The 19181-nt window shown below is 37.6% G+C and overlaps 1 protein-coding gene across 1 annotated transcript in view; it reads left to right on the forward strand.

Moving 5' to 3' along the window:
• Positions 1–15887, forward strand: part of grin3a (glutamate receptor, ionotropic, N-methyl-D-aspartate 3A) — a 97067-nt gene extending 81180 nt beyond the window's left edge. Inside the window, exon 10 of the mRNA XM_057818389.1 lies at positions 7572–15887. Coding sequence (XP_057674372.1) covers positions 7572–8136 — 565 coding nt within the window. The 3' untranslated portion in view covers positions 8137–15887. The remainder of the gene's footprint in view (positions 1–7571) is intronic.
• The last annotated feature ends 3294 nt before the right edge of the window (positions 15888–19181 follow it).

Consider the following 19181-nt stretch of genomic DNA (forward strand, 5'->3'; position numbering starts at 1 on the left):
CAGGTCCTTCTGCACTGTGCCCTTCCAGTTGAAATTATATGTGTCAACCTGTCGGTATGTTGTAGGAATAATGTGTTTGAATAAAAATGACAGATTTTTCAATTACATCATCGAGCTTTTAGGTTATGAATGCAATAGGCATACAAGCTCTGTTGAGAAAGTAGTAGTAAAAACTTTGTGCTGCTAAAGCTTCAAGCAATAACAGAAGACTAATGTTGTGCTGTGTAAGCATCTCTGATTCGTCAGCTTTATCAAATAGGAACTTATTAAGTATCAAAAGATTTTGGCGTGAAGACCTAATTGACTATAGAAAACCAAAAACACTTTCTGGCTTTCTTTTATACACTAGCAAAGGCACATGACAAGTTGTCAAAGATTAAAAGCAATCTCTGTTTTAAAGTCAATCACTGATGAATTTTTTTACCCTGATGTCGTGTTTCACAAGGAAAGGCATTTTATAGAAATACAGGTAACATTGCCGTGATGGTTATGGTATTTACAGTTATTGTTTGGTTAATGTAAATGAATAAATAAAGGACTGATATTTGTAGATTAATTAGTATTTTCTTGTTAGGAATTGGTCAGATTTTCAGGTTTTAAGAGCTTGCATTACTTTCAAAAAATTGAAATTCTGGAATTTTACATTATAGTATGTCAGTTTGTACAAAACTTAACAATGTTTTTGCAATACTAATACAATACTTATTTCAATTTGGCAGTGACTGGCAGGGGCATTTCAATGAAAGAGGATTTTATGTAAAACCTTATTCATTTCTGCAGTTCAATTTAAAAAAAATTGAAACTCAAATATTGTATTGGTTCAATAATAGAGTAAAATATCTCTTTAATAATTTCTGTGTTAACAACAAAAAATAAAATCAGCATTTCAAGAATATAAAAATATTAACAATGTTTAGTATTGGGTAGAATTTAGCCTCATGAATTAAAAAAAAAAGTTTTTAATGCCTTTTTATAAAATGACAGATTCTCTTTTATAACTGAAGAACAGTAAAAATAAATGTGTATATGGCGGAAAACACAGACAAGGCTGAAAAAGCAGTTTCTGCTCTTGCACCCTCTTTAAAATAAACTGCTGTATTTTAAGTCAAAAGAACTGTTGTTTTTGATAAAACAATACGTCTATATTCTGCCATAGAAGTTTCATGAGCGTATTAAGCCCCCGAACTATTTTTAATTTGTCCGTTTTACCCCGGAGACCCCCGTTTACAGACACCGCGCAACCGCTTTTGTTTCAACCCCGCAATGAAAAGAATTATATTTATTACTCGAAATGTTTATCATTTTTAGCTTAGAATCATTAATTGATGTCTAATTTAGTTTTTAAAAAATACAACTTTATTAAATTATTCACTTGCATATTTTAATCTTTTAAACAAATTACGTCACAGTTTAAAAAAAAAAGTGTCTGTAAATAGGTCACGGATATCTACCTCATACGTAACTATCACTTAATTGTATTCTTTTTTTTTTTTTTTGTTATTGTCATATTTTCCTCGATATTTTAGATGATAAATAATCGTTTCAAACAAAGAAAAATGGGGTGAAAAAAAACATTTAAAAGAGTAAATATTTGAAATCCCCAAAATGTCCAGCTGCAGCCTTTCACAGCTGTGTTTTGACATGCTACACAAAGTTTTTGGATCGAAAAAAGGTAACTACGCCATAATATCTCATTAAAATCATGGTGTCTTTAATTATGCGCTGTCATGCTCTCACCTGGAATTAGGGTTTAATTTTTTTAATTTTTTTTTTTTAAATACCCTCCTGTTCAAAAATTTTCTTCCCCATGAAAATAGAGATTTTAAGCTTTCCAATGATGTATTACTCATGCATATAGGACAATTTTGAAATTTAGCCGAATTCGGGGTCTCAGAGTGAGACCTCAAGTCACTTGAGTATTTTCCCGACATACATATACTGTATATATATCTTGCACGTCAAATATTGAATTATTTTGTTCAACATACTTGTCTCTTTATTGACACAGCTCTGCTCCCAATCAATTACAAGATGTTGTGTAGTTCAAGGTTTTCCCATTTTTCCCCCCTCTTTTTGCCTACAGCTAAAGAAAACGTTCAGTGCTAAATGTGACTTGTGAAAGCTATACAGTGTTTTGAAGCCACTATAGGCCTGATCTTTGTACTTGTAGATTATCAAACAGGACCTTCATGTATGACAAGCTGCAAGAACATGTGTAATACTTCAGAACATGGTGAATATGAATATTTATGTACATTACGAACAAATTAATTAATCATTTGACGCATTGGGAGGATGCACTGTAGGTAGTTCATGCTATTTTTGAAAATGACATGGGGAATATCCTTACAACTTCCTTTGAATGGTACACAGGTGAAAACCAGGCTTTTGTAGTTATAGAAGTAACCCTTAGCAGATGTAAAACTGAATTAATAATTGATGTTTAAATAATTCAAAGACCTATATACTTACTTGTGGTTGGGTATAGTGGCTACAGGCATTCTATTGTATGCAATATTAAAAGAGTTCCATCTGCATTTTTTTTTTGTTCACTTTAAATTCATTAGCCAACACTTACTTCTACTTACTTCTTGTAGAGAAATGTGGAAAAGCAAATGTACACACACAATAATCTAATTAATTAGTATGCAATGAAATAATCTTGAATAATGGCATTTAAATTGCATGACAATATTTTTCCCAAAAGGCTACATTACCCATTTAAAAGGATACATGTGGACTACCAAATCAAACAATATTCAGAGACTTGAATATTTTTAAATATGGAAAAAAATGTAATTAGTTGCTTTTTATCACAAAATGGTGGAAAAACAATATCCCAGGCAAAGCTATAAAAGACCTGAAGTTAAAAGTCCTATTTCAGTAGTTTTCATAACGTTTCTACATTTAAATGGGCAACAAAAAACATGAAAATAGACATTAAAAAAAATACTGTATATGGTCAATTAAGAGGTCTAAATGTGCAGGTACGTTTCGCAAAAATTATTTTATACTTTAGGCCAGTAGTCGCCACTGACAGGTTTTCTGTGGACACAACTGTTGACGTACCTTTTCAAACTAGCGCTTATCTTATGTTCCATTGTATAGCGTGTTGTAAGACAAAAAAATATTTTACTTTTATCTTCCACGTTTGTTATAATTGTATTTGAGGATATAGATTTACATACTGTATTTTGCAAGTGACATTGCAAACCTGCATCTACAGCAAAACCACAACATTTATCCGGAAGATCCTCACTACTCGTAGTTTTCTTAATTTTAATTTCCATATTTTTGCACTACAAACCGTACCTTTTTCAACCATTTTTGGAACCCTGCAGTTTTTAGTCCAACGCAGCTTATTTATGGATTTTTACAGTAAAGTATTTTTACTGTAAATACACATGAGGTATATGGTCAAATACAGCTTATATATTAACAAATACAGTTTTGTTTTAAAGGGAACCTCTGACTTAAAGACTGTAGGCCAGACATGTCCAAAGTCAGGCCCGGGGGCCAAATGTGGCCCTTGGTCAAATTTCATCCTGCCCCCAGCCTCTGTCATAAAATCAATAACATCTGGCCCGCATACAGACTTTATAAATTGGTCAGCAGTACTGCAACCAGCATATGAAGTAGCTTACACACGAAATGCTGCTCCTCATTTACCCACTAAAAGGCAACAGCATTTTAACCCTTTATTGCCAAATGTATCGCATTTGATACACCTAAAATTTCATGATTTTCAGACTAATTTATAATTTCTTTTTGAAAAAAAAAAAAAAATGATGGATGCAAGTCGACACATGCATCTGCAGGTTCCATGAGAAAAAAAACATGATTTAGCATGGGTTATAGATATTAGAACGCTTATTACACATATTCATTTTGACTTTTCTTTTCACAAATTTGAAAAAAAGGTTTCATTAGGACCTTAATTTTCAAATTTTGGGATTCTCTGATAATTGCTTCATGTTGCAGGTATTTAAGGGCTAAGCAACATTACTCCGTGTGACTCTCTACTTCCAATTTTCTAAAATGGCGACAATCAACTAAAAAAAGTTGACTGTGATGGCCGACGCTTCAAGGATAGGTGGAAATTGGACTATTTCTTCACTAAAATATGCAACAACTGTGTGTTGCCTTATTTTCAAAGAGACAATCGCTGTTTTTAAAGATTTCAATGTGAGGCGATGTTACCAAACAAGACACAGTAGCCACGTTTACATGCTGACTTTTATTCATACCGATTCAAATCATTCCGAATGGAAATTTCACATCAGCTGTTTACATGTCACTTCATCTATTCCGATCCAGCGTTTACATGTGTCTGCCTTTATTCCGAAAGGACGTTTGACAACTGCCGTCTGAGATGCGCAGATTAATCAAAACAAAGCGTCACGTTGCAAAACATGGAGATCGATCGTCAGATCAGCTGCTGTTTTAACTTTTCGAGTGGAAACAAAACTTCAGAATGACACGCCGTTCATTTAAAAAGTTGTGTGGGTGCGCTGTGCGTGTGCTTGGAAGCCATGTTGCAAGTGACGTTACTTACGTCACCAAGTGACGTCACCACGTCAGTACGGAGCATGTGCAGAAAGAACGCAACCAGACACCATTCCGCTTCCCTGTTTACATGATATAATTTTACTTCTAATCGGTTTGGGAAAAGGAATATTCCACCCCTGTGAATCGGAATGAAATTCCATTCGGTTTGGGCCTGTTCATTCCGAATGAGGTGTTTATATGGAACACATTTATTCGGTTTGAACAAATATTCGATTGTAATTGGAATATTTGGCTCCATGTAAACGTGGCAACTGACATGTACGACAAGATTACAGGGAAGATACGCAGCGAGAAATTGAAGCAACTTGAAGCTAGTTTAATTTCACAGCAGTAGTATTTCGCAAGAGCCCGAGAGTCGAAAGAGAACGCCGCAAAGCCTAGTTGCGAGATTGTTGAAATTATTCATTAAAAAAAATAATAAAGCAAATGTGACACACTGAATGGCTTGCTAAATTTTGCTTAAATATATTGTTCTATATATATTGTTGTTGTTTCCGATAAGCATTTGCTTTTCCCGTCTTCCTTGTCTGTCTTAGTCTTTCCTTCGGGTAAACAAATTCCACACTCTGAAACTGTTAATGATTTTGATGATGATGACAATGACAATAAATTCATTCATTCATTCTACGTAAAGGATGTCAGCCAAGGTCGGCCCCCTACATTTTTACCACGCCAAACCTGGCCCCCTTTGCAAAAAGTTTGGACACCCCTGCTGTAGGCTCTAATGAGCCACAATTGTTCTTCTGGTAGGCTCTAATGAGCCACAATTGTTCTCTTTTACAAGAATATGTCATTAGAAACACATAAAATATTGCCATTGATTTAAAAATGTATAATATTTAGTAAATGTTTTGACCTACGGAGAGCACCATGTTTTATGCGGGCTATGGACACTCGGGGTGATAACGTAGTTTGTCACTGTTACTCGGCAAACACTACCGGTGTTCTGCAATTCTTTCTATGCTGCGAGACGTTCAACACATGCACACATCATTTAAAAGCAGCGGTACTAACTATTTGTGTTTTTATTACCTTTTCATTGCCTCAAAATACTTTTTGCATGTTTCCCTCTCATACTTTTATGCATTGTTTTCTTGTGGTAGCTTTACAGCAGATTACTGATCTGTTGACCATATTAGTCACGTAGCGTGTTTAAACCGCCCTTATTTGATATTACTGTGTTTAAATATTTTCTCAAGGCATCTTTAATATGTTCTGTCTGCATCTAAACAAAACAAGCTGTAAGCGCACAGTAGTACTTTGGGTGTCAAATTCACCTCTTGTAGGACATTTCGCCGGTGTAGCACATTTTAGTAGAACACCGTTTTTTTTTTTCTTACTCTTGTCACGTCTCATCCCGTCTTTCCTGTTCACTTTGCTTTTGCTGCTCCTTTTTTGAAATATCGACAGTGCTGTCATGTTCATTAATTTTCCTCTCGGGTTCAAATTGAAAGGGTTGAACGGATGACATTATGTGACGTCACAGCCCTGCGACGTCAACAACAATGGCGACCTACTAGTTAAACTATTTTTACAAATTCTATAACAAACGAAAACATCAAGAGAGGTTTTAATATCAAATTATTTTAACTAGCAATATCGTTTATCTTCTAAGAACTACCCGTCTTGCTATCTTTGGATCCCTTTAAAATATGGTGTGTATGGCTTATAGTCAGGAGTGCTCTAAAATGAAAAAATATATACAGTACCATATTTTTCAGACTATAAGTCGCACCTGAGTACAAGTCGCGCCAGCCATAAAATTCCCAAAGAAGAGGAAAAAAACAAGTCGTGCCGGAGTATAAGTCGCATTTTTGAGGGAAATTTACTTGATAAAATCCAACACATAGAACAGATATGTCATCTTGAAAGGCAATTTGATATAAAATACAATAGAGAACGACATGCTGAATAAGTGTACAGTATGATAATGTTACATGATACATGAACAACAAAATGCGAATATACTGTCCTCACCAGGACGCTACGGCTCTGTCCTGGCTATACAGCGAGCTAAACTCCCTAATGACGATGCTTGACGTCCGTATAATTTGCTGACTTCATTTTGGCCGTCGTTATGACACCATCATTTGAAGAGTCAAACCAAAAATTGAAATAATACAAATCAATTTCGTCCTCGATACCAAACAGGTTTGCATCAACGTAAATAAATGATAATTAGCTGCTGTTACAGCAATGACACAAACGCTTAGCATCCGTTCGCTAGCATTAGCACATCGTTCAAACAACCACACAACTGGCACACAGGCGTTGCCTCAGTTGAGATATTTTACAAGCATAAACAATGAATGTAGGTTCGCAGCCGTGTTTCTCTCACCCACTCGCTCAGACGCTGCGTAGGTGTCCGTCTTCTTCTGGCTTGTGAGCGCTCTTCTTCGCATAAACAAGTGCGAGTGCGCCCCCACTTGGGCATGAAAGCGCCACAAACTAAAAGCATGCATTTCAATATAAAGTCAATAATATAATTGAACACACGTTGCCAAAGGCAGAACGCGAACGTGGCCATAGCTATTAAGAGTTATTCAGATAACTGTAGCATAAAGAACGTGTTAACAAGTTTACCAAACCATCAGTGTCACTCCAGAACACCAAAATAACATGTGAAATGATATCATAATGTGTTAATAATTTCACACATAAGTCGCTCCTGAGTTTAAGTCGCACCCGCAGCCAAACTATTAAAAAAACTGTGACTTATTATCCGAAAATACAGTATTCATTTAATTTATTGCATGTATTTTTTCCAGAATTTTCTCCTGTCGGTCCCATTTCCTGCATATGCCTTACAGAATATAATAAAAATGATAAAAATAAATTTAGGGTGGAGTCTAAAATGTGTTTTGACTGTTGCATAAATTATTTTGCTGTATTGATTCATAGCATCTCAAGTCACAACATTCCTGGCTGAAGGATTCTAAGACACGGCATATATTGTACTAATGATGTCAAAAAGTGGTACCCCTGTTTTTTTGCATTTGTAGGTGCAACGAAGGAAACAACAAGTCAGCATCTTGGAATTCTGCAGAGCCCTCTCTCTACAACAGGCATAGAGTTCCTGCAAACGAGGCCCACAATGACTTGGAACACCCGCCCTCCCAGGATCTTCCTTTACCACCACCAGCTTCTGCGTTTCCGCTTCACCATTCTCTTCCTCTAATGGACAAACACCTTCCCATCGTGACCACCTCTAATGGCCGCTCAAACCTACTGAGCCGCTTGTGTGCCCAAGGACAGGGAAGCGCCGCACTGGGTATGACTCCAGGACCGTGTCTGGGTGTGGGAGACTCTGGCTCTGGGCTGGGTATGGGTCGAAGTCCACTGGTACAGGAACTGTCAGAACTGGAGAACCAAATCTCTATGATCAAACAGCAATTGCAGTCAGCCATGAGGAGGAAGAGAGAGCTTGAAAAGTACCAGTTAGAAAACCCACTAGCAAACCAGACTACACCTAGCCCAGCTACTGTGCACCAGCCTAACCAGCTCTCCCAGTATACACAGTCGCACCAACAGACTAACCAACACCAAAACACACTCCCAGAATTCTGAAACTTTCACCCAATTTGCTGAGGAAAAACCTTCTTTGTGTGGTGTTCTTGGAAGAGGGTACACTCCTGGTAGATGCAGCTAGAGCATTTGATGATGAATGATGTTTAAAGGCTCAGGAGAACCCCCTCAATGTTGGACTGAAGCGTTTAGCTTCGATTATATCGTGTGATCAGTCCCAAAAAAATCAGTTAATAATTTCCCAAAATGTGACATGCATTTGGCAGGGCGTAGTGGACAATGAACTGTACCAACACCAACTCACTCCTTCCATGCTTGTTGCAGTTTGTGGTGAGCTGTGTAAACCATTCCCCATTATGTCTTTTGCAACTTTCATTACCTTCATTTTCTTTCATCCCTTCCCTACTGCTTTGCTCTCTCACACCTTCCCCTCTAAGCCCTGCCTCTTCAAGGGAACAGATTTGCTTTGCAGTGATGATAAGCATGATCCCAGATATGAAGGCCTGCAGGTATTTAAGCCTAATGGGCCAAATCATCTGAGTCTTGTGTCGTGGCTCACTGAAAGTGTTGATGGCCTGAGCTTGAACCCAGCCGTTAAAGTCTTGGTGTCCCTTAGATCTTGGTGAAACCTCGTCTGTTGGGATCAAAGGAAATTTGTCACCTTTACCATTGATTTTTTTTTTTTTCAGCTTTATAAATCATATGCCATGGGTCTTTGCATTTTCTGGTTATCATATTGTCAGGTTGCCTGTGAACATGAATGAAAGTTTGGAAAGACTCATTTATGAAGAACTTCTTTGGTTTTTATAGAAAGTTGCACTTCTTATCACAATATATTTATTCTAGCAGTTTCACACAGGTCCCAAAGCACCTCTACTATACTAAAGTAATGACTTACCGCTTAAGTAGTGCTTGGCGATATGGCTTTGTACATCAACAGATGTATACACACACGCACACTCCCATTCCCCTCACACTCACATATATGTTTTTTTTTTAAACAAATATCGATATTTGACTCAGTATCAAATTCGTCGAGAAATCTTTAAATATATGAATAAGAATCAGACCAATTGTTTAGCGAATAATCATAAGTACAGCAAATGAATAACTTTACCCTTCATTTGGATTTGTCAAAATGAAACCCAGTCCAATTCTTAATTTTACCATGTCATGGGCAGTGTTGTCATAGATTACTTGAAAAAGTAACTTAATTACTGATTACGCCTCAAAAAAGTAATCTAGTTACTTAACTGATTACTTTATTGTCAAAGTAACTAAGTTACTTTAAAAGTAATTTATCAGTTACTTTTTACCATTTTTTCTCCCTTTGCTATCTCAATATAGGACTGACAACAGAAAAATGTCATCGGATGTAATTGACTCTCCGATAATTGAAGTTAAAGGGGAAGATCAGAATTTTTCACGTAAGGCTTAATCTTCGAGTTAGCAGAGGTTTAATTAGTCGATAGAGTTGATTTCAACCACCATTGACTCGCGCTAGCTTAGCCACTCTGGAGGCCTGAAATCAAATAACTGACAAACTGCGTGGAATTTGTTCAAATAAACTCCACTGACTAATTAAACCTCGCTAATTCGGAGATTAAGCCTAATGACAAAAATTCAGAATTTCGGGTTAGGGTTAACAGCATATCTGTGCCAATGTAAAACAATGGAAATTGACTGCACAATAAACAACAACACACAAATGAATTGCACAGTGGAATAAAGACAAAGGTGGGGAGGGAGCGCGGATGCGCGCGCACAACCCGGAAGTACGCCGTACCCACACACGGTCAATTTGGCAACAAAGCGTGGCGGCAACTAAGCACTTTGCACTCAATCAGACTTACAACACATACCAAAGATGCTAAACGAACACGTCACCTTACGGCACAAATGTGCAACTAGAATATGATGTAAACAGTGCTTACCAACTTGGAACGATGACTGCCCGTCGTTGCAACGGCAAAGCTACGAAACAGCCACGCATGTAGGGGGTCCAACTTATCGCTGATACACTCCAGAATGATAGAAAAATGCTCACATTCATTTATGGATGTACACAGATCAACATCCCACATCTCAATACAAGGCTCGAATCCGCACCCTCCCTGGCAGCCTGGCCTTTCTCAGTTCCAAAACACTTGGCGCGTGTGACGCAAGACCAAAACAGGAAGTAGCTGTGAGCAGTTACCATGGAAACGAACTACCGGGAATGTTTCTAGCGTTTTCTATTCAAAATGCTGTTCGTACATGACTACAATATTCTTCATTATACATACGTTATGAAGCAATGAAAAAATAGTGACGCACAGACACTAAGGAAACTAACCTTAATCAGATTACTGGGGTTGGAAAAATGAACGCGTTAGATTATTCGATACTGAAAGAAAGTAATCAGATTACAGTAACGCTGACAACACCGATCACGGGACATGACTAACAAAGACTCTGGGCTGAGCAGTCATCGCTCCTGCCTGACAGGCCTGTCAAGAATGAGCTGTGACTGTCAGCTCATATATTGTTGATCAACTACTATGTTAAATTGAAGACCACATTGTCGACGCCGCAAATGTACTTTGGGGTAATATGCTTTAATTTGGCATAAAGTAGGAATTGGAGTGACCCAAGCCTTCTAGGCTCCCCATAGCCTAGAAAGCCCATGGAGCTCTCCAGATGGCAAAATACGGGTGAATCGACTTTGAAAAATACTAATGTTTACAGCTGCCGTTGAATATGTACAGAAAACACGAAGCCAGTTACATGCTAAATCCACGTTTTGAATCATGAACTGACACAAATGCAATGTTTGTTCAACCACCTGCTGAACGGTCCTTTCTATGCATATTTTAGTTGATTTAGTATTTAATCACCACAATATTAATCAATCCATCAACCAACAGTCTTATAACGGTACTCTACATGTACATTTTGCATTAAAATTTCAAACATGTGAACATACAGTATTTATATACTGACAAGTCCAGTAAAAAAGTGACACACACGCCCCTCCTCTACGCCCGAAGATATTGGGCTACAGTATATTTTACCATACCTCTCCAACTGTCTTCATTTAGTAGTGCTGAATGAGTGACTTATCGATTACTGATTGCAATGAGAAGCCCCCATCACACTGCACCATGTACAAGTTGCATTTTGTTTAGATTTATCTTACATTAACACATCACCAAAAATGTGAAAACTAACAATAAAAAACACAGTTTTAACATTCAACTTTATTGCATAACAAAAAACAGAAATGCCATTTCACATATATCAAAATTAAAACTGATTGAAAATGAGTGTCCATTAAAAATGTCATGATTGGCAGGTGTGAAGGACCCAAAAGATGACTCATAAGCACAAAGGCAAGTTCAGTCCGTTTAATCACAAAATTGACCCAAAAAAAACAACACATTAAAAAAAATATGCTCGGGTACCAAATCAGTCAGCTGTTAAAACACAAGGGAATTTTTTGAAGAAACTAAAAGGCAGATTGACATATAGAGGAACTCGGAGAAAGAAAAAAAAAACACTCAAAGGTTATGCACACAGTGGTGACAAAATGAACTCACACAGAGAAATAGGAGTGAGTAATTTGAATACACAAGTAAGGCCAAACAACCCACTCATTCAGCGCAGGGCTGTTGAAATCAGCTCTAAAAAATACTCCTCAAACATATATTTTCAACCATTAAAAAAAATCTGTATCACTGATTGATCATTCTTTAAAATGGATTCACTAACATTTGCTATCTGGGTCCACAGTGTTATCTCGGCTGGTGGCTCCTCCCAATTCATTTTATGAATCGCAGAAAAAAGAAAACCATGAATATGAACTGTATGATAACAGAGTCCACACACACGGTAGAACACACAGGATCATTTTAACTTCCATTTGGACAGGCCTTGAGCCATCAAATTGGCCGTTTACCAGTTCCATTTCCAGGAGGTGCAGAACTCTGGATATGGCTGCCCAGGTAGACTCCACCTGTCCCCTTGGTTGTTGCTTTCACTTTTTGGGTAATTAGGAGGCCAATAATGCGCATTGCCACACAATATTCAATTAATCCATATGTAAAGTAGTAAGTTCACAGTTCAAACATTTGATTTTTGTAAATGACAGACACTGTTTTTAGTTAACTACACTACATTGTTAAGTCGGTAAAAGTCTCTCAGGCTTCGGGCTCGTCTCGTGGAGCAACAAAATCTTGCAGTGTCAGGCCTAGACATGTGCCGATTATCGGTTTCAAGGTATACGTGGTATGAAAATGTCAAGGTTTCAAAACTGTGAAAAAAGTTCCGTCATACCGCCCCTATGTTATTAGCTATTTTTTATGTCCCAAAAATGGTATGGAGTAATCCCTTGCTTGTACCTGTAAGGCTCAACTCTCCCCCACATGTTTTTGCTCAGTGTCAATGAGTCAGCTGTGCTACACGATGGCTGGAGGAGGTAAAACTCCTGAACTATTTCCCCCATCAAATAAAACAATATCACTGGTATGGGAATACTTCGGATACAGAAAAGTTACAGACAGCTGCAGTTTAAAGGAGGAGGGCCAACCGACATGTATGTAAAACCTGTTTGCGGAGGGTGGCTGCCAAGGAGGCAATACCTCCAATATGATTTCGCATTTATACAAAATTAAAGTTTAGTAAACACTAGGGGTGTAACGGTACACAAAAATCTCAGTTCGGTACGTACCTCGGTTTTGAGGTCACGGTTCGGTTCATTTTCGGCACAGTAAGAAAACAAAATGCAAAATATAAATGTGGTAGTTGTTTTTTACACACTTTTGTGCTTTCAACAACAGGAACATTTGCCTATACAAAGCTAGAATTCTGCTCAAAAAGCGGGTATTTAAAGATAATAATCCAACAACAATTTGCCTATCAGACCCAGCGTATTGGTCTGCTTTCTTTCTGAAAGAAAGAAGAAAAAAGAAGTCCTGTGCTATAGAGAAAAGCAATCCCAATGACAAAGATTATAACATGTATTTTACAAATGAAATGCCTCAATGAATCTTTTTTTTTTTTCTTATGAAAGGTTTTCAAAAGCGTTATTGGATTTTCTCAAAGCACCACACAGAAATTAATACATTTAATTGTGTAAGCAGGATCTGTGTATTATTATTATTTAATTACAGGTGTTTTAGCTCATTTCAATGTATTTTATTTAAATGGGCTATCATTTATTTTATTATGTTTATATTTTACAAATGTGATGCAGTATTCGTTTATATTGTATATTTTATGTTGTATAACTTTACTTCCTATGTGAATATTAGTTCCTACTTATTTTGTTGTGGTAGGAGGGTTTTGTATTGAACACGGGGCCGGGTTGGTTATTATTATAGTAGAGAAGACAACTGTAAATCAATAAAGACAAGTCAACCGTGCCCCGATCTACCACTCAAGAGAGCTGATGGACTCAAAAAGTGGGTTACGATTGCATATTAGTTTGAAAATCAACCGGATCAACCGTATTTTTACACGAGTGACTTCCGTTCTGCCCGATCTTAGCTAGTAGTATTGACGCAGGAGGGCCGCGTCTCACGTCAAATAATAAACTCTGCCGTTCTTTTCGCATGTGTCATGTTGAGCCACTTCTGGAACGCGTCTAACACGTGGCCGCACTGCGACTGGTGTGCATTGGCTGATTGACTTTAACGCCCGCGTTTCACTGTGTTCTCGCGGCGGCCAAGTTGTCGCGCTGTTGAAGTTTCTGGGTTATATACTGTCCTACTGTGTTGGTCCTCATTATAGTAGAGAAGATGGAGTAAATATAATCTACACACAGAAACTATAACCCGATCGACTCACAGCCTTGAAAAGTAAGGGTTACATTACGTCAGAAACTCGTTCGGTACGCCTCCGGTCCGAACCGAGCACCCCGTACCGAAACAGTTCAATACAACTACATGTCCCGTTACACCCTCAGTAAACACTGTCATGAACGTTTCCCACCAGCTACGAGACTTAACTCCAGCGAGTTTTAGTGTGTTTAGTGTTTTAAAACGTAGTGTTTTTTTCTGTCTGGCAAATGTCTCTGTTGAGAAAGCGAGTGTATGATGTGTGTAATGTAAAAATGATACGAGTCATACACACGTGCTTTTTATGGAAAATAATTCAATTATTTTTGTTCTGATGGTGATAATGTTAAGCAGTGGCTGTGCGGTTAGTCTTACCTAAAGGACTGCGTTTATTTTAATTTTTATTTAGAATATGTCACTTATTTTTTTATTTATTTTAACATTATACTTATGTTCCAATTTTCTAATCTGTTTTAAAAAATAATAATCCTTTTCAATGGGAATAATTTTTTTTTGTTTGTTTTTCAAACCCAGATATCTCAAAGCAACACATTTTAGAGCTGTAATTGCAATACCGTGAAACAGTGATATTTTGTCTTAACGTTGTCATACCATCCAAATATCATACCGGCACATGCCTAGTCAGGTGTAAACACGATAAATATTTTCCCACATCGAGCTTTGCTGAAATAGCGATCAAATCGAGCTTTATGACACATCGCCCAGCACTACGTATAAGGTTTAAGATCACAGAATGTTGCTCCATCATGCTGAAAAAAAAAAAAGAAAAAAACTCAAGAGGTACTATCATCACCTGGGATAGCATCAAGCATTTGATGCATTGTTAGTTGAATATATTCTGCCACACAAAGCACCAGTCAACCTCTGGCACTTTTTATTTATTTATTTATTTATTTATAAAGATGATTTACATCTGAATTAATCCCCCTGTGATAAAACCTAAATCTTGCATCTGCTGTTCAAGTTTTGCGTTCTGTCAATAAAGATTTTTTTTTCATTTGCGCATAATTATTTCCGCGACCTTGAGATTAAACAGATATCAACAATTGCACTGTAGACTTTTGCAGCAGTGGCTTTAAGCAGACACATTTTTCAGTCCTTGAAATATTTATTGCTGAGGATTGCTTGATTTCACTCTCAGGTAAACTGAGATTCACCTACAGCTAGACATGCCTACCCGTCTAAAAACCCACGACTATTATAGTTTAAAATAATGCCGACGGCTACATACCAACCCTCTCAACACTACCTACCTTGAACCGACATTTGATGTTTGCACTATCCCTCGCTTACTTTGTATATTGCTTGGAGAGAACAATTTGGACAAGGAGGCAGTCTGGGAAAAACCAAGGACTGCGACACACACAAACAGGCTCTTATTTTTCATCAGTGTGTCTTCAGGGTAAGCGCAAGCTGTCACAGTTGAAATGAATACCTGACAGTGTAGAAGGGCAAGCGCACTGACACAGCAACCAGCTTTCATTGCGAATCTGAGAGACAGAGAGAGGGGAAATGCTGCTTTGCGCTGACGTGTATGTCACTAAAGTTTATAAGGCCTTGACAGAATGACTTAACTAAAAACAAAACAAAGTGTCAGGTTTTAGCCTATCTTCCGCCCCTTCTAATCCCCTGTCTGAGGAGCTTCGATTGAAGGGGAAAGCGCTACATCCCGTCATGCAACACTCACGAGGAAAATAGTCAGTTTGATTGCTAAAAACACGAGGCAACATTTTGTAAAGATTATACCAGATTGTCCTCTTTCATTGTCACCAATATTTGAACTACAGTACCACAGTAGACAATAGAAACTCCCTTCAATTTCACACTTACTACACATGGAATCATGTTTACCTTGTTCAAATGTACAATGTGTTTTATAGTATAGAGTATAAGGTTAAAGAATCAATGAGTATTTGATTGCATCTTTGGCTTGTCTATTTTCCAGGATGTTTTTTCCTCACAGCAGAGACTCATTCTGATTGCTAAGATTGTCCACTAATTACTCCAGCTCAAAATGTCATCAAAACTGTCATAAAAAAACACTTATTACCCCTTGATAATAATGTTAATAATAAAATTTCAAGATGTAAAAAAAAAAAAGACATACAAGAATCTTTTATAGTTTAGCTTTCAAGTATATGCTAAATCGAGAAGTAAAATTAACTACAGATAATTAAAATACATAACAAAATAATTATAATACAGAGGTGTGTAGAGCAGCCAATAGTTTTACTCAAGTAAGCGTAGCGTTTAGGGTTGTCCCGATCATGTTTTTTTGCTCCCGATCCCGATCGTTTTAGTTTGAGTATCTGCCGATCCCAATATTTACCGATCCGATTGCTTTTTTTTTTGCACCCGATTCAATTCCAATCATTCCCGATAAATTTTTCCGATCATATACATATTGGCAATGCATTAAGAAAAAAATTAATAAAACTCGGACGGATATATACATTCAACATACAGTACATAAGTACTGTATTTGTTTATTATGACAATAAATCCTCAAGATGGCATTTACATTATTAACATTCTTTCTGTGAGAGGGATCCACGGATAGAAAGACTTGTGACTTTGTATATTGTGACTAAATAATGCCATCTAGTGTATTTGTTGAGCTTCCAGTAAATGATACTGTAGCCATGCCCAAATGAATGATGGGAAGTGGAACCATGATTGTGCGTAGTGCTACCAATTGATATATCTTCTCTGCGTTGGGAAAAAACATAAGGTGTTAAGAAAAAGATCAATTGTTACCTTGCTTCCCCACATTGCTTCCCATGATATTTCTAATCGTAGGGAGAGGGATTGTAAGGCTTTAGCCAATTAAAAAAAGGCTCCAAAGGCTGCCAAAATTCACTCTACTCATTTTATGCTGCCTTTTATCTCCATATATAGGTAAAACGGCGCCATTACAGATTGAGCGCAACAATGCGTGAGTGGGTCATGCAGTGCATGCATTAATTGCATTAAATATTTTAACGTGATACATTTAAAAAAAAAATAATTACCGCCGTTATAGGGATAAATTTGATAACCCTACCTTAAGCCTAAACTAAAGACTCTGGATGAGTGTAACATATTATGTCTGTAATGTTAAATACATTAGAAAATGATTTAATTAAAAAATATATATATATTTAAAAAAAAGGCATGGCCAATATTTTTTTGCCGATTCCGATACTTTGAAAATGACGTGATCGGACCCGATCGATCGGGATGCCGATCGATCGGGACATCTCTAGTAGCGTTACTTCAAAATAATGTTACTCAAGTAAGTAAAAGTAGTCATCCAAAAAATGTACTCAAACACAAGTAAAAAAAAAGTATCTGACGAAAAGAATACTCAATTAATGAGTAACATTGTAACTGCTTATTTTTTATTGTTTTTTTTTTAAACAATGGTATTTTTTTCCTCTCAGCACAAACTAATCTATAAGAACTGTTGTTATAATGATACCGTACAATAATCCATTGCATAACCACATTAAGCCAAAGAAATATGAAAAAAATAATAATAAAATTGAATTACGGCATGAGAGAAAAAAAAGACAGCAATGAAGCATTATTCATCCAAAGAGCATGAGTGCCCTGCCCTCTAGAGGAGAAAATAGTTCCTAGTTGGAATATTGAATACTGTAGTTCCTTCATGCAGTGTATGACAAAAGTGAGTACACCCCTCGCATTTCTGCAGATATTTAAGTATCTCTTCATGGGACAACACTGACAAAATTACACTTTGACACAATGAAAAGCAGTCTGTGTGCAGCTTATATAATAGAATTCATTTATTTTCCCCTATATCCCATATCTAAACCCCTGGCAACAAAAGTGAGTACACCCCTTGGAAACTACATCCCTAAATATCCAAATTGAGTACTGCTTGTCATTTTCCCTCCAAAATGTCATGTGACTCGTTAGTGTTACTAGGTACTGGTGCGCATAGGGAGCAGGTGTGTTCAAATTTGTAGTGCAGCTCTCACACTCTCTCATATTGGTCACTGAAACATGGCACCACATGGCAAAGAACTGAGGATCTGAGGATCGTGTTGCGCTACATGAAGATGGCCAAGGCTACAAGTAGATTGCCAACACCCTGAAACCTAAGAACAGGCCTCGGGTTGGTCGTCCAGAGAAGCTGAGCGCACATGCTGAGCGTCACATCCAAATGCTTTCTTTGAAAGGTCGTTGCAGGAGTGCTGTCAGCATTGCTGCAGCGATTGAAGACGTGGGGGGGTCAGCTTGTTAGTGCTCAGACCATACGTCGCACTCTACATCAAATTGGTGTGCATGGCTGTCACCCCAGAAGGAAGCCTCTTCTGAAGACGGTACACAAGAAAGCCGCAACCAGTTTGCTGAAGACATGTCAACAAAGCACGTGGATTACTGGAACCATGTCCTGAATGTCATGGTCTGGGGGGCAGTGTTCCAGCATGACAATGACCTCAAACACACTTCCAAGATGACCACTGCTTTACTGAAGAGGCAGAGGGTAAAGGTGATGGACTGGCCAAACATGTCTCCAAACTTGAACCTAATATAACATATTTGGGGGATCCTCAACCGGAAGGTGGAGGTGCAGAAGGTGGAGGTGCGGAAGGTGGAGGTTTGCAAAGTCTCAAATATCCAGCAGCTCCACAAAGTCGTCATGGAGAAGTGGAAGAGCATTCTAGTGGCCACCTGTGAAGCTCTGGTCAACTCCATGCCCAGGACAGTAAAGGCAGTTCTGGATAATAGTGGTGGCCACACAAAATATTGACAGTTGACATGTTAATATTGACAACTTTCACTAAGGGGTGTACTCACTTTGTTGCCAGGGGTTTGGATATTAATGGCTATATTTTGAGTTATTTTGAGGGGAAAATAAATTAACTATATTATATAAGCTGCACACAGACTACCTTCATTGTGTCAAAGTGTCATTTTGTCAGTGTTGTCTCATGATAAGATATATTTAAATATCTGCAGAAATGCTAGGGGTGTACACACTTTTGTGATACACTGTAGTTACTATTATGATATTAAAAGAATCATATCTCCTGTTTTCCATGGTCAATTGGTGCCAAATAAAAACTAGGAGAGAGGTTTAAATCCGCGCTTTTGAGTCATGTTTAGGGCAGCGCTCCATGTGAAATACTTTTTTTACAGTGCTTTCATGCTACGTGATTGAACAGGCTGGCGTGATCATAGAACAGCAAGCTGTTGTGCCGTGATCAGGAAAAGCAGAGGACCCAGTTGTAGAGGCGGTTT

Source organism: Corythoichthys intestinalis, chromosome 17, assembly GCF_030265065.1.
Source record: "Corythoichthys intestinalis isolate RoL2023-P3 chromosome 17, ASM3026506v1, whole genome shotgun sequence".
NCBI lineage: Eukaryota > Metazoa > Chordata > Actinopteri > Syngnathiformes > Syngnathidae > Corythoichthys > Corythoichthys intestinalis.